Here is a 17,537-nt window from a genome sequence, read left to right as displayed (position 1 = left end):
TTTAATCAGGACAATAAATGACTGCATGTAGACATTATTTTTTCACGTGATTTTTTCCCTTAAATTTATTGTATTGCCATCAGTTTTTGGCAAAAAAAATATATTTTGAGAAATTGAAACTCGAATGTGATCCTTTTTCTCGGTCTCATGTGAGCTCAAGCTTGGATTGCATTAGCTCCTATAAGAAACAACATAAGGTCGGGTCGGATCCATTTGAAATTAAAAAATATTTTTTAATTATAAAATAAATTTTTAAAATATAAAATGTATTTAATAATAATAGATATATATTTTTAAAACAAAAAAATTAAAAAAATAAAATTTTAATCTAAACGGGTATCAAATACAAGGAATTTTCCCCGTAGCATCAAATACAAGGAATTTTACAAGTGTTTCTTCGTTGAATTGAGAAAAACATCCCCTCAAAAAAAGTCAGACCTCTCTAGATCCGACTTTTTTTCACGAAAAAAAAATCTTCTTTCCTACTTAAATGTTTGATTCTTTATGGAGTCGTAAAAGCCTGCTTTCGGAAGATCCATTCCCTCCCTACGAGTTCATCTCATCCACACTCTGGATCAGGATAGAGAGTTCCAGATCCAGATAAATCTGAAACCTTTTATGGTCTGTGTAATTGATGAGAACTGGGAATTCTCAACCCGATCGAGAATGGGGCGGGTGCAATTCAGATTCAAACCCAAGGACCCACGTTGAAGACACCAGTGATGTATCGGGCTACAGTATTGGATCTGTCGGGTTGGATCTTATCCGGATTGCCTATAAAAGGCCAAGTAGGCACTATAGGCAGGTGTAGGTGTAGGGGCGGAGGGAAAGGGGCCACCTAAGCCATGGCTCAACCCCAATTAATTCAAAAAAGAAAAAAATAACATTACAAAAATTGAAAATTTTTAGTTGTGTAACGTATTTTTTAGATTTGAGTTTAGTTTGGTCCTACCTGGATAAGTTTGTTGAACCGTTTAATACGCCTTGAAGAAAATCCTAGCTTTGCTCCTGTGCAGGTAGTGTCAGACCCTAGGGGCTCGTGGGTAGGCGCCTAGAAGAGTGGGCTCCGCCGCCACCCTTCCCCATTACCAACGGCGGCGGAGAAAGCGGATGGGCAGGAAGGGGGGAGGGGGTCCCCTCTGTGTGCCCATAGACAGCGGAAGTGGGCTCCCACTTGCTCCACCCCGAAAAGCAATGGAGAATTGGTTGAAAGGACACAATTTTTTGGGTTTGTTCTGTTTCGAAATTTAATTATAAATTCAAGTTTGAGATGGAATTAGACTGACAAAGACCCACCAAGGTGAAATAAGTTAGCTTTGAGAAACGAAGAACAGACACTAAAATCACCTTTTTTATCCTAACCTTTATTGCCAAAAAGCAAGATTCTTGAGAGCATCTGATAAAAAGGACATTGATACATATGCTGGATATGGATTTAAGTCGCTTGGTTTATGTTTGGGCACCAAAATTATATAGTTATAGAGGGCTCGAGCGAGGGGGAAACAGTTGGGAGAGGGAGGAAGAGAGGTGAGGACGGGAGGAAGAGCTAGTTACCCAAATCGCCGCCGTCGCTACTGCTCATTCCTTCTTCTTCTTTGTGTCGATGCTCACCTGGGGAATGAGAGATTGAGAGGGCCACAAAGAGGGAGATAGAGAGGAAGACGAGGAAGAGGAAGACAAGGAAGGGGAACCCGTGGGGCTTCCTCTTCGAGCGATAGAGTTTCGATTTGGATTCTGGTCCAATTCAATTTACCCAAAACCAAAATAGTTATAGGAATACCCTTAGTGAACAACGGACTAACGGAGCGCTTCGCCCAGCCCCTCCGACCCCGAACCTAACCTTCTTATTAACAAAAAAAAAATGAGAAAATTGCAATTTTGATTTTGATATTTAATAATTTTATGATTTAGAAATAATTTTTCATATATATTATTATTTATTATTATTATAAATTAATAATAAATAATTTATTCCATGTTTACACCTACATTTTTAAGATGTACGGTACCGGCGTGACTTAACTATAAAAGCAACGGTTACGTACTACCATGCACTCCACAGATAACCAGTCCGCGCCGCTTCTACTTCCGCTTCCAAAAGAACCGCCACCCCCGCCCTCTCTCTTTCTCTCCTTTTCACTCTCTCTCTTCTCTTCTGCTGCTGCGTAGTTGCAATGGGTTATTCCAGCAGAGAGCCCAGTTGGTGGCTGCTTGCTCTTCCTGTTTCCCTCGCAGCCTCCCCGCTACCACTTCCTTCTTCTTTCGTCGCCCTCGCTCTCTGCCTCTTGTTCGTCGCCCTCCTTCCCCATGGAGGCCTCGCTTGGATTCTCTGCCGCCCTCCCCTCCTCCGTGGCCCCGCCGGCCTTCCACTCCTCGGCTGCCTCCCTGCCATGGCATCTGCCACCCCCCACCGCTGGCTCTCGGCTGCCGCGCGCTCACTCTCCGCACTCGACCTTATGCCCCTCAGCCTCGGCCTCACCCGCGTCGTCATCTGCAGTTCGCCGGACACCGCCAAGGACATTCTCTGCAGCCACGCATTCGCCGACAGGCCGGTAAAGGAGTCCGCTTACGAGCTCCTCTTCCACCGGGCCATGGGTTTCGCTCCCTACGGTGACTATTGGCGCAAACTCCGCCGAGTTGCCGCGTCGCACCTCTTCAGTCGGCGGAGGATGGACGCCGCCGCCGGAACGCGCCGGGCCGTCGGCGAGAAGATGGTAGCGCAAATTCTGGCCTCAATGGAGACAAGCGGCGTGGTGAAGGTGAAGAGGATCCTGCACCTGGGGTCTCTGAACCACGTCATGGAGATGGTCTTCGGTCGTTCGTACGACTTCTCCGCCGACGGGGCCCAGCTGGCGGAGATGGTCAGAGAAGGGTATGAGCTGCTGGGAGTGCTGAACTGGGGAGACCACCTTCCCTTCCTGAGGTGCCTGGACCTTCAAAGGGTGAGGCGGCGCTGCCGGAACTTGGTTTCTCGGGTAAACGCATTCGTCGGAAAGATCATAGAGGAGCACAGAGAGAAGAAGATAATGGCGGAAAATGGTGGTGGCAATGATGGTGATTTTGTGGACGCACTGCTCAGTTTGGAAGGAGAGAATAAGCTTGAAGATTCTGATATGATAGCGGTTCTTTGGGTACGTAATTATCCAGTTTTTTTCTTTTCCTCTCGTCTCATTGCCTTTCTCATAATTTTTTTTTTTTTAAGTTCTGTAAACTTAATTGGGTATTTCTTTTAAGAATCTAAGACCATTTTTTCAAATTTTGATCATTTCCCCTATAAATTAAAGTAATTTCTTTTGCTGAAATGGGATTTTTCCCCTATTATCCCTTTATATTTTAATTATAATGCTTACTTTTAATTTGCATGGGTCGGTTTGATTCTCTTCTACTTTGTGAGTGCTTGTTCCAGCGAGTCCTTTTCAAGAACTTGTACTGAAAATGATGCTTTGTATCAAGTGGCCCTTCGCTTGGCTGAGAAACGATGTTTTCATTGTACAACCCGATGAAAGGTGACGGGAGATTCTTCCTTAACGCTTGCTGCCAGACGAGCTAGTTCATTTTATATTTCGCATGCGAGATAGAGTTATCTTCTTTCCTTTTCGATATTCTTGGATAATGTTCAGTCTTTTGGCCAGTTTTGTTTTCATTTCTTGTGTTCTAATAGGAGATTACCCTTCTCTTGCCAAATCCAGACTTTTAAAAATCCTCAGGGTTTGAGACTCATAAAGTTAAGATCAGACTTCCCCTACTCCGATCTTAAACCCCCGACCTTTTCTAAATGCAAAAAAACAGAACAAGATTTCAAGTGAGGATCATAGGTACATACTTAGTCCCATGAACCATGGATTCTAATTTGGATCTTTTGTCACATCAGCAAAATCATGTCATATCAGATCCAATCAGATGACTTTTAGATCTGAAGTTTTGAAACACTGTTTTGACTTTGGCAGAAAGTTTTCAAGGAAAAAGTCTTGCCATTGATAAGAGAAAAAGCAGGGAAAGTTTTCTCAGGCAAGGTGAGTTCCAATAAAATTAGGGAAACCAAACATGTGTCCTAGATGAGTTAATTTGCAGAAGACTTAAACCAAAGTAACTTGCAAAAGACTTAAACCCTTTGGTTTAGTAAAACGACAAGTGAAATCTCAGAAAGGTTCACTGCAACATGGTAAAGCTTCACATTCCTAGGAAAAGTTTTTCCTAACTATAACCAAATAGGGCCTTGTGGAAAAGATGGGATGCCTCGGGTATCAAATCTGGAACCTTATTTCTGCTTAAAACAAGCCCAACCAGCCAAATGCTTGAGAGCCTTTATCGTTGTCTTGTGTACATTTTCCATCAATATTCCCTCGGGAAAACGACTTGTTCTGTTTTAGCTTTAGTTTTTGGGGCCATGGCCGTAGTGGGCAGCTTGCTTTTCTTGAAATTTTCACTTCTCCGTCCATTTAAAGACACATTTTTCCCCAATGTTGCAAGAGCTACCACTCTTGAACAGGTAGCTGCTGGTTTTGAATTCCGTAGTAATAGTTTTAAGAAAAACTATTACTGGTAGTAAAAAATTTTACTACCAAGAATAGTTCTTCTTCAAACACTATGGAGTAAGTTAAATTTCAAGTGATTTTGCTCTTTATATGTATCTCTCTCTCACTGTAATTTCGGCTGGGGCAGGAGATGATCTTCCGTGGTACCGATACAGTGGCCATCCTCCTCGAGTGGATCCTGGCTCGAATGGTGCTGCACCCTGATGTACAGAGACGAGCCCAGTCGGAGATAGACTCGGTGGTTGGCTCGGCCAGCGGGGTGGAGGACTCGGACCTCCCTAAGCTCACTTACCTCCAAGCCATTGTCAAGGAAGGACTCAGGATGCACCCTCCTGGTCCGCTCCTCTCCTGGGCCAGGCTGGCCATTCACGACGTCGACGTCGGCGGCCACCGGATTCCGGCCGGCACGACGGCCATGGTGAACATGTGGGCAATCACCCACGACGAGACAATCTGGGAGAGGCCTAAGGAATTCGACCCCCAGAGGTTCATGGTCGGCGAGGAAGTAAGCGTTCTAGGCTCTGATCTGAGGTTGGCTCCCTTCGGAGCAGGCCGGCGGGTCTGTCCAGGGAAGGCCATGGGACTGGCCAGCGTTCAGCTCTGGCTAGCTCAACTGCTTCAGAACTTCGAGTGGCTCCCGGCGTCGGCCGCCGGGCTATCGCCGGAGGCCGTCGATCTCGGAGAACGGCTGCGCATGTCATTGGAGATGGAGAATCCTCTGGTTTGTAGGGCGAAACCCAGGAGGACTGCTGCCGTAGGTGGTGTCTCTGCTTAATCTGAGAGCGTTAAAAAATGGTGGCCTGCTTTTTTGTTCTCTTCCCCTCATGGAAGTGACAGGAGAGATGGCTCCTCTTGATTTTGCTGCGAATAGAGTCGATAGACAGTTTTCTCTTTTTCTTCTTTTTCCAGCTTACTCGGCTCTGCTTTTGAATTTTCTACTTCTCTGTAAATAATGCTTGCTGTAGTAGCCATTTGTGAGGGCTAGCTGGTAGGGTTTTGTCTCCCTCCGAGGGGCTGCTTCTGATGTCTGTTGTGGTATGGTTTTCCTCTGTATACCTCTATGCACAAAATCTATAAATATATGTTAGTTGTCATGGTTTGCACTAATTTCTTCTTTCTTGCTCTGTTTTCAGAAGGTTGGTACTGGATGTCATGAATCTTTGCACCAACTTGGTCTTAATCTTGGTGATTAATTAATTTACTATGTTAAGCACATCCAAGCCTAGGAGGATGAGACCCTCTGATATTTCTCTTAACTTGGTCCTTATTTGTAATACTGAAGGACGAACTAAGTTAGCTATTAAAACCAATCTTTCATGATGTAAACTAAGGTCAACCTCATGAATGAGGAAAACAGAGTGGAAGGAGTAAACTAGTAGACATAATCTGTGAAATTGGTGTTTGGAAAAGGATTTGAATTCCCCATCATTCATAGATTTACAAAACTAATAACATTACCTTTTCCCATGGAGGAAACATTGCACTAGCTTAACATACAGGCAACCGCACATTAATTATGAGCAGGCAACTGGTAAAGGGGGATTTGCAGGGTTCAAGCAAAAGATCTTGAATCAAAGTTTAAATTTGACTACTACAAGGGGCATAGCATAGTTAGTCAGGTTAGATGTCTGTTAATAGCAAGTCTCTATTTTGATTCCCATGAGTACATGTTCCTACGTCTTAAGGATGTTGGGCATGACATCTAAGTTGACAGGTGTATCATTTCTATTGCTAACACCGACGTAACTCAGGACCTAGAGGTAAGAGCATGACAGGTCTTCAGGTTTCTTCCGAAAGGTAGGGATGAACCTGCTGCTCACTCAGAAGTTTAAATTTGGCAATTTTAACATTTGATCTTTTATGATGTTGTCTTCATAAGGCTGGGTGATAAGAACATACTATGTTTATAGTCTAGAGAAAAAAAAATAGGTCTTTACTAAAAATCAGATCAATGTTAGTAAAGATAGCAAAAACGTCAATAAAACTTTTACCCACATTTGCACAAAACGTCAGTGTAGATAATGCCGTTGATACTTTTTAATGACATTTTGCCACACATCAGTTAAAGTAAGCTTCATGCATCAAGAAGTCTAAGGTGGAAGATCCTTAAACCCCATCCATGAACTACGAAAGTTCCCCCATGAACTTTCAACATCACCATGTAGGCAACGGCATCCTTGCAAGAGGCCACAAAGAGATCCAGTATGGGTACCACTAACCAAGAAAATTGAGCTTTCTCATATTGTCCAAACTCCTTACGTACAAATATGTTAAAGCATAACCATTAAATGGGCTGTGCATGGTTATTAGATTAAGACCAACTTTTGAGAATGCATATTACCAAATGAATATGTATGTGTAATATGTAACAATTTGGGCGATTCTAGACTCTCTTTCCCTTTTTTTTTTTTTGTGGTGGGGGGGAGGGGGGGGGTGCCAAAACACATGGTACTTTATGAACACTATGTGCTTGTTTTTATTAAGATGTTTTCAGTAATTTTTGATAGATGGGGATGGATTTGGAGACCTGGTGCCCTTTCAAGCAAAGTGATTCTTTATAGTTGGTAGAAGATATTCCTAAAAACCCATTTGTTTCAAGTGGGGAATGAGGGAATTTCACATGCATGTAGGTTTTCCAAAAGTTCCTCGAATGACAGCATTTCCATCAAACAACTTTTGGGAAAGGAATGTAGGTTTAATTTATACATCAAAAAAGGGATGGATTTGAAAAAGTAGAGTTCACTTGAGTAAGCATGTGTTGTACTTTTTTTATGTTTTCTGTAATTTAGAATTGGTTTGGTTCAAGCAAGAAGAGAGGGAAATAGAAATAAAAAACACATGGTTGTAAGATTATTAGGATATTGGGAAAATTGCAAGCAATTAGAGTAAGTCTGGCTGAGTGCTGAGTGCACTGCCACGAGTGGGGCTACATTTCCTTGAAGAATCCAAAGCTTAACAGTGAAATATTGAATGTCACTCATTCTTGGTTCTTAACTTGTGGATCAAGATGCATTAGCTTATTATGTTATCTAAAAGTAGAGAGCTTGAGGAATCATTGAAAGATGATGAATTGCTACAGAAGCAAAAAGCTGGAGTAAGATGGATCAAGGAAGGGAATTGTAAATGCAAAATATTTCATAAAAATTTCCAAAAGAAAAGGATAGATAAACCATGCTGCCAAATTGAGCGAACCTGACAGATTGATGATAGACTCCTCCACTTAGAGGCAAATATGAACAGTTGTTCACCTTCCTCCTACCTAAAGATAGCTTTGTTTAGTGTAGATATTGCCTAATCCTAGAGAAGGCAAAACCATTAACAAAGTTGAGAACCTTGTGCTTTTTTTTTTCTTTGTACCTATCTCAGCATAAGAAGTTAGGAAAGTCATTTTTTCTATGGAAAATTTTAGCCAACCATTAGCTAGGACATCACATCGTACCACCTAACAAGCATAAGAATATACCTCACTAGAGCCTTCTTATCATATTTAATATTTATAATTTACATTAGATGATAAATATGAACACTTATAAGATAACAAATGATTTTTATTGTCTACTTATGTCTTTCAAATCAAAGTTGATTGTTTTCCTAGACATATCTCATTTTTAGAAGATTTCAAACTAAATTAGCAACAATAGCTTATCTCTTTTCCTTAAGAACAATTATTACATAAGGAGGCCTAGATTTTAATGTTTTTAAAAATTTATACAACGAAGAAACGTGTTTTATCTCTTGTTTCTTGATACTTTGGTCAACAAATTGTAGTTAATACAACATATGTAGTATGTGTAAAACATTGTATGAATACAAACAATTCAAATTTACATACATACTTGTGGTACGTTTACTGAAATTCAAGTCCTCTTCAAAAAGTAAGTTGACCATTCAAAGATTTTTATTACCTTATTTTGTTGGTCATCATCACATAACTATGTGACATGTCGATTAAAGAATTTAAAAAACATATAAAGAAATCTATTGGCCTTATATCTTGTAATTTTACATGTTCTACAGATTTTTTTTTTTTAAATAAGTTTAGTAAATGGGTCTGTGATAATTGTCTATGAAGATGTATATTCTAAAACAACCATATTTTTACATAGTGTCATATATATATTTATATATTTTGTTATGGCATAAAACTTGAGATTTTTCACAAATGTGTTTGAATATCACTATAAATAGTCAAATATAGTATTGTGTGTGAAGAAAGCTCATAGTGTTTGAAGAACATTGTAAGCCAAATATTTCCCATATAACTATTGAATCATCCATGAATTTTTCTTTGGTGGTTGACAATGAAACACAAGTTTTTTTTTTTTTTTTTTTGCTATATCATGCATGACATAGCACTTCTATTTAGCAAACCCATATGTAGGTGTGAATTCGCTTCTCCACTCTAATCAACATTAGCACAACTCGCCATGTCCATCTCACAACCATGATAATAAAGTTCTTTGTACTTTAGATACTGCAAAATTTTTTTGACAACCTTCTAATACTATTCAGTGCTAACTAAAGGCAACATATTAAGCCAGCTAAAAACATGTATCTAACCTGATGCACATCACTAAGAACATAAGACAACCAACAGCATGAGAATAAGGTACATATGGTATTAACCCTTTTTTCTTTTAGCATTTTAGGAAACATGATTAGGTTAATGATGTAACCTTTTGATATATGGTATTAACTGCCTTATAATTTTGTATATTGAATTATTTTATCTTTTAGATACATGATTCTTATAAAAGCAAAAGACCTTCTAGTTTTTTTTAACTTCAACTCTTAAAAATAAAAGATATTTCATTGATATCCTTCATTTCACAATGGTCAGCCCTTAAGAGATTTGAAGTACTCCAAATGGTGAAGGGGTGAAGGAATTACTCTAGGCATCTAGCTGAAAGGGAAAAGGCACTAGCTGGCACCTCCATTTCTTTGAAACAGAAAAATAGTCTATAGGACATGCAGCTCCATGCACTAACAGTGCATCTTAAGGTTTTCCACTTGTTGAATTCATTCTCAAAGTGTCAACAATATTCCACCTTTTTTATTTGTAGGATTCTTTGTGAGCGTGAGAGAACCCCACTGTGTAAGTGACCCTCCTACCCAAAGGTCCATTGTTACCTTGGGATCTAGGTAGGTGTATGACCCGATACATGTCTTAACTATAGTATCTGGCACGTTTGCTTTTGCTTGTAGTATAGGAACTTAACACCCACGAGAATGAATAAACTACCGACAAGTTGCTACATGCCTAACCACTCAACCACTTGGGGCCATCACAATATGGACTTACAAGAGTGACTTATCCCTTTGGTTGTGTTATTTTGAGGGTTAAAGTAGTACTTAACTCTTTTGAACTACTGTTTTGCTCCTTGTAATAGACTTGAGGTATTGCATGTGACTTTTTTTCTAAATTCCAAATTTGTGAGTTTTCTACATTAAGTCTTGTGTTTGCTTTTGATGTTGTTGTCTTCCATTATCTTCGACAATTTTTATTTGTATATCACACATGTTTGTATCTAATAATATAATCAACGATCTTATGTGTATATACATACATATGAGGGGCATTGCCAATGGCTTGCCCTCTTTAATATCATGTTTGATTTTATATGTATATATGACAAAGTTTAACTTGTCATTTTATGATTAAATGGAATGCAAGAACTGGAAGAACATTTTCACAAACCAAATACCCCATAAAGATCATCTTTTTTCCACGTGCCAATCAAAGGAGCAAGGAAGAATAGCGAGCTAAGAAATAAAAAATAAAAATAAAAACAACGATCAAAACTTTTGCTTTACACACTTTTTATTGCTCTCTCACTTTTTCACCTCCAAATCATGTGCTTTTTTCGCCACATAGTCCAGAACAACTTGGAATTTTCTTCCCACATAATAAATGCCACAAACAGGAGTTGGGCGCTCATGATTCAATAGAAAGTAATGAAATTAAATTTTCTTTGAAATAGCATGAACTCTGAAGTAGGCTTTCATCACCAAGAAATTAATCTTCCTCTCTTCATGTCAAAATAGAAAACTTTGATAATAAGAGACAAAGTCTTGAAAATCTATAATAAATTGTCAACAAATACATTTTTTATGACTCAAAAAAGTAAACGGAAAAAAGAAATGAAATCTTCCTGTGGAGACAAAAACTCCACCCCCACCCCCCCAAAGCAATACATGTCGGTTGGGGGAAGCTTTGTGAGCAAAACTTATAGGAGTTACTACATTGGTAAACCCCTTATAAAGAATCACAAAGAAAACAATTTTTCAATTAATAAAGAAAAAACTGTATTTTGGACTGCTACCATTTTCATATATTTCTACTATCTTGTTTTAGAGATTGATGATTTCTTTTCCATGATTACAGTTGTGTGAATGTTTTATATTCTTTTTTGTGCCAATTTGGAATCTCATGATCGTTTTTGGCAGCACATTTAGTACTAGTACTGAATAATTCAATACTTTTTTTGTTGTTCCTTCTTCAAATTATGTGAATTCTATCAATAGCATGCTATCTTGCTGCTCTGTACAATTTTAAATTGCAGAATTGTGGTGGGTGTCGTCATGTCATTGACTGTTTGGTTCTTCGCATGTACCCAACAACTGTTGTTCCACCTTTTTATCCTTTTTTTTTTTACTTTTTGGCCTCCTTGAACACTGATGACGATGATGGTGTTCTGTATCTGCTGTTGTTTCTCATCATGCACATGTTTCTTGGCATTTCCTTTCCACTCTTTCATCCTCTTCCTTCATTTCCTGATACTGGATTGCCTTCAGATTCTCTCTCCTTGTTCTTAACTTTTTGATCATGTAATATCTTTTGCTTGTTTAACTTTTCCTTTAACTTTGAAGTTGCTCTCTCTCTCTCTCTCTCTCTCCCCACAACTGCTTGCTGATGTTTCAAGTTACTTTGGAGATTTTAATTCATGGTTAAGTCTAAACAATTTCATAGAATAAATGCCCAAATTTTGGAGGCTTACTTTTTCATTATAATTTCAAAAAGGTTCATAAGTTTTGAATCCTTAATGTGAACTCTTTTTGTTATTTTGTACAACAACTGGAATGCAAGAATTGATTATGTATACACAATTTCTTACCAATGTAGTTCTTTATCAGATTTTTCAGTAAAAGTTATAGTTTATTAACTTCAAATCATGTCCACTCCTTACATTTATATCAAATACACATGTAGGTTGGGTTAGAATCTTCAATTGATATTGATTGTTTATTTGTATGGCTCAATTTGATTGAAGACTGTGCAACCACACATTTTAAAATGAGTATATTGGTCATAAAGATGTGGATGGAAGATGAAAGGACTGCCTTCAATATGTATGCCTCACAGTCAATAATTTTAATAAATGAGAAACTTGTATCTTTTTCATATTTTCCAATCAGCCTTTAGTCTTTGCAAAGAAAGAAAGTGATCATTGTTTTATGTAGGCTTGTTGAAATGATTCAGATATATATAATTCAACATTCGTTCTAATTTGAATTGACGATGTAAGTCGGATCCCATAAGAAAAGTTCATTTCCAATTAATAGTTAGATGCAGATATAGGACAAGGCTTTTTTAGATAACTTACAAGTAGTTGGTTGATTGCATGTAAAAATTTAGATATGATTCTGTATATTTCATATTCAAATACAATTTCAAGTAAAAAGTTAAAATGATTTAAAATAGTCAGTTATGATAATAGCTATGTCCCATCCGAATCAATAGTTTTATATATGTTAAGAACATAGAGGGCATTTAATTATGAAATTCATGGATGTGATGTAGATCTAATGGGACATGCTTTTGTTGATGTATTAAATGATCCATGGTAAATTAATGGTTTATCAAACTAAGGATCCTAGGTCAAAGTTAACATTCTTTATTTGCCTTTTTGCATGGAGAAAAGGTCACATTTTGGATCCAAGAGGGGAAGGTCTGTTTTTAAACCTATGGTTCTTAAATCTTTAGGCTTAGACTAAAGGCAATCAAACACACCAAATAGTCACCTAGTTAATGTTTAACATTAAGCTTTTGGATTCTTGGTTTTGGTTTACACTTAAAGTGAGAGCTCACCTTCTTGAGTTTGAGTTCTGGTTCTCTTTTTTCATACTTACTTGACTTGGGGGAAGCTGGCCGGGGCTTAGAGAAAGCGTTCCTCACCCAGGCATCAATCTTGATTTAAGTTTATTGCCCTTCTCCAGAAGAGTTGCATCAGAGTCAATCGCTCTTGGTTTCGATTGCTCAATGATGAATTAACAATTAATGAACAAAATTATTACAGAGAAGTCATCACTAAAAATTGTAAGTTAAAATCTGATCTTAGAGCCAAAAGATTTTTGTGAAGGCCACTACTATGTAAATTTTGAGTTAAAGGAAAGCACTAATATGCAAATATATAAATGCATTCATACAAAGATTTTTAATTAGTTAGCCTGACTCATATAGCTCCATGATTATCATTATATATATATATATATATATATATATATATATATATATATAGAAGAAATAGATACACGCAATAGTTGTGATTCTTAAGATCGTCAAAGAAAGAACCCAGTCAAATTAACAAGATATATTGTCGTGATTGATGTGTTGTGTGTGTGTGTGTGTGTAGAGAGAGAGTGAGAGTGAGTGAATGCACTTTTTTTAAGTTTTTTGGAATCCTATGGTTGGAATTAGCACTTGTGAGCTGTCATTCACAAAACATACTGTATTGGCATGACTTTTAGTGGAACAAATTACACTTTGATATAAGCCAGAAGAGTCCGGACTTTTGGCTTTTAAAAAGTTATAAAAAGTTACCTGCACAGTTGAAGAACATCTTTTTGCATATCTGTCCATACATTTCTACTCCTCATGGAGATCACATCCATGTAGTTCTTTCCATTCAGAGAATAACAAGTTAAAAAAGCTGAGTTCAATGATTCGACCCTTTTTAACACATCCCTTTAATAATAAGCTCAAGTTAGTGGGCTGGACCGACATGTTGGACGGACAATGTTACTTCATGCCTATTGCAAATTTGATCTCAGCAGGAATCGAGCTCGTGACGTCTTCGGCCTTCCGACAAAAACTCATGTTGCATTCTTCATCTGGTCTCATCTTGCATTTTAAACTGCCAACTTGCTTATTCTTAATTATATTTTAACTTGATCATTAACTTTGTTATATTCTTCAAGAGGTTCCCTCATTAGTTATAATGTCATTAGAAATGTCATGGAGTTCATGTGTTATGCTCTTTTGCTTTTTTATGTTATTCTCAAAAGTTTGTTGCTGTTATGGTTCTTCGAAAGACTGAAAACTAATTGGGACAGAAGTGTTCATACAACTGAGGTGTGTTGTTGTTCACCAAATATAAAGGTCCACGGCTTTGTCTATTAAACTAAAAGAAAGGAAGATTGGTCACAAAATTTCAAGTATGATCAGAATGGATTACAAATTCCAAAGGCAGAAATAGATATATCAATTGCATATGACTTGGAGTTAAGAAGGAAATTTTATTGTCTTTGCATGACAAACAAATAACCAAAGGTTTTCAAGCATAAGATCCACTCTTTTCTTTCTTAATTTTGACCAAGGCCTTATGTGTTTTCAAATTTGCTAACTAAATTACGAGCAAGGTTCTAACTTGATTTACAGTGAAGGGATATAATGCAAGTATAATTAATTTACTTTCTATTCTTGCCTTCAGATGTCTATAACTTCAACCCCCAATGATTGCACTAAAGGAATTTTTTATAAAAACATGATCCCCTATCTAGAATTTAAAAATGCATGGCTGCTTTCTACAATAAAGGTAAAAGGTTGTCCCTAGTTAAGCCAAGAATTTAAAAAATAGTAGAAATTAAGTTTTGTGGTGGGGTGATCTCATTGGAACTTTCTTGATTAAGACCTGCCTTTTGCTTATCCATTCCAAAATAGAACCCAACATTTTCCAAAAATTGGGAACACCTGTCATATGCGTTTCTTAAATCTCATATACAACCTATATATATCCCAACCTATCAAACAAGACATCCCTAGACATGGAAAACTGAGAGATTTTGTCGCATGACTAGGAGTCCCATCGCTTGCCGAGGGCATAAAGCCCTCAAATGAAATTGTCTTTGTCCTAAAGAAAGGGGAACAAGATCCCAAGTTGGTTGGAGGTGGTTTTTTGTGCCCTTGAAAGCTGGCCTCTCCACAAATGATTTGATACGAGAACATCATTTTGGAATTGAAAGAGAAAAGCACATAAACTTCTATATTCCCTTTGTTTGAGGAATATTGAGGATGATGGTGGTGGATCTCAATGTTCCAACAAGAGTTTGTCCAAATGATGTATATGCCACTAGTTAAGTTGGTGCTCACACAAAAAAAGAAGAAATTGAAACGAATGAATTTTTTCTCATTTAAGGGCTGTTCTTTAGTTTTTCACCTCAATTTCAAAAAATCGGGAAAACAAGGCCAAGTGCTCATGAATATCTTAAAATGGACTAAAAGCTTTTCCTGCAGTTCTCAAACAAAGTGCCCGTCACTAGGATTATGATTGAAGTTTCTGTTTTCCTTCATTAGATTCAGTTAAATGGAAGTAAAGACTTCCTTTCTTAATTTTTCACTTTTTAAGAACAATATGAGAATCTATTTCCCAGTATAATGAACTTTGACATGTATAAGAAAAGCTCATATATGGACATGATTTACAAGAGCATTTTCAAAAAGTTATCAGTCGGTTTATTGAAATTAAGGCAGTGGGTTGCCCTTAAATGAAATCCCTTATAATTGTTGGTGTAGGATTCTAGGCTCATGAGAATCAAAATCTTTAAAGAATATTTGGAACCTAGGAAAAGCTGGTTTCCTTTCTCCCCCTAAACCCCTTTAAAACAAAAGAAATGGGAATATCCTACCTCTATCTTTCACAATCCTGGCTGATGTGCCTTCACATTTGACACATATTCTCTCCTCAAGAAACAACAAAACCAAACTGTGCAGAAAGAAAAGCATGATCAGGAGCATCTTTGCTTTTGCCATTATTTTTTATTGGAAAGTTAGAAGATTTGTATTTTTATTCCCTTTGCCTCCAATTGAAGCTCCTTCATATCCTCATTGTCACCTCATGTTCCTTTCAGTCCGTTGGATGAATAAGTTGTACTGTAAAGGGGGGGTGATAGAGATGAGAGAGAGAGAGAGCTAGAAAGAGACAAGAGCTGACAGATCTTTTCCTCTCAAAGAGAATGTTAGAGAATTGCTATACAGAAGCCATTTTTTGCACATAATTTCAAATCATGGCACAACCAAATGAACCAAATACTAGCTATTCCTTTCCTTTCTCTTGAGGGAATTTATTTCTTGGGGCATGGTGAATGTTCGGACCCAAACACCTGCCAGTATGTTTGATCTCTCAGAATCTTTGTGTGGAGGGTATTTTGATCATTTTAAAAAGTGAGAGATATCTCAAACTTTTCTTTATTTTCATTTTTGCCTTTATTACAAGAGGTTTGCCTTTTTAAACATGAGGGACATTCTGGTCATTTAGGCCCGAACATGCAAGTCCCATGCTCAAGTCTCACACTTGCAACCTTTTCCAATAATCTTGTATACTCTTGAACCAAACGTGCTGTAAACTGCCAAAGTCGAGAGGAAATTGGAAAATTTGATGGCCGGTTTTAGATTTAGGATATAAAATGTTTGGCCTTTAAATAAAATCTTTCAGCTAAAGCCTTGGGCCCTTGGCCTCATGCATTCCAGCACATACATTCTATTTGATTTGCGGATCTTTCCTTTTCTCGAAGCACTCGCAAGGCCGATCAATGGCTGCATGTCGCTGTGCTTCCAATTACTAAAGCTGCAGAGGCCCCGCTGCTTGTGAGAAAGAAGTACAACTAGCATTCAGCTTAGAGTTCGAAGTCACTGACAAAGTTTTTTTTATTTTACCAACCTCTCTCTCTCTCTCTCTCCAATGGAATGGGCCAAAAGTTTTTATCTAAGAGGCACCTGTATATACGGAGAAGTAAATATTTGAAAGCACCCATATAAAAGTTAAAATAAAAAATTGTAGGGCTGGTGTCGGCAACTGCCCATACCAGTCGGGTCACAAACTAATAGTGATAGCGGTTTTGGAAAAATATGAACTAAAGATTAAAAAAAACATGCGTGTTGAACATGTAAACATATATTTGAGTATAGGGACATGAACAAAGAAAACTAGTTCTTCAAAGCACAGATAGTTGGATCCATATAATTAGTTTACTCTCGTATATTCTTCCATGTATTGGCCAATAAGGGTCTATACTTCCCGCAAGTTTGCATCGGAAATGGTCTATAAATACGGTTGAGACCACTTTAACATTCAACTGATTTATAATAACACACCTAGGTTTGCTCACTATAGCAGAAATTAGTCTGAAATAGAAGGGCTTAGTGACTCGACAAACGTACCAAAAGAATCGAAACCCACTCGGTTCAATTAATTGCTCTTTTGCTGCAGGGCAAAATTAATCTCACAGTTCTCATCAATTTTGTGCTTCGTTCCAACAAAAGCCAGACATAATGAAGGATATGTTACGCTACTTCCAAAGAAAACAAGGTAGTTCAGATTTTTCATGAAACCTTCATGTTCTAGCTGCAGTGCCTTAAGCCACTTCCCAACCTCAAGCTAGTTTTAAGTACAGCAGATAAATGTCCAATTAGTATGGTTGAGACACAATGGATAAGATCATAAGAAGCACGGCAGACTGAAAGAGTCTCATGTTTGAAATATGCTACCGACGGGCAGATTCTGGTATGCAAACATTGGGTGCATATCTTGGCCTGGACTGGCATCATGCCACCCAAATCCGACTGGCCCATCGAAGCAAGAAAGAAATGTTACAGTTAAGAGGATAACATGCGTTCCTGCGTATTGCGCATATTATATCAACAAGACCAAGTTTAGGTTACGCTATCTGATCGACCAGCTATATTTTCGGAATTTATAGAAACATACTGGAAGACACGTTTCAACA

General features: G+C 37.9%; 1 protein-coding gene across 1 annotated transcript; it reads left to right on the top strand.

Moving 5' to 3' along the window:
• The first annotated feature begins 2,070 nt into the window (after positions 1-2,070).
• LOC116257302 (cytochrome P450 78A5-like) lies at positions 2,071-5,642 on the top strand. Its single transcript, XM_031633917.2, has 2 exons — positions 2,071-3,131; positions 4,663-5,642. The coding sequence occupies exons 1-2, from the start codon at positions 2,175-2,177 to the stop codon at positions 5,308-5,310; spliced, it is 1,605 nt and encodes a 534-aa protein (XP_031489777.1). The 5' UTR covers positions 2,071-2,174; the 3' UTR covers positions 5,311-5,642.
• The last annotated feature ends 11,895 nt before the right edge of the window (positions 5,643-17,537 follow it).

Source organism: Nymphaea colorata, chromosome 7, assembly GCF_008831285.2.
Source record: "Nymphaea colorata isolate Beijing-Zhang1983 chromosome 7, ASM883128v2, whole genome shotgun sequence".
Lineage (NCBI taxonomy): Eukaryota > Viridiplantae > Streptophyta > Magnoliopsida > Nymphaeales > Nymphaeaceae > Nymphaea > Nymphaea colorata.
The sequence above is the reverse complement of the archived record's forward strand: the minus strand, read 5'-3'. Positions and strand labels throughout refer to the sequence as shown.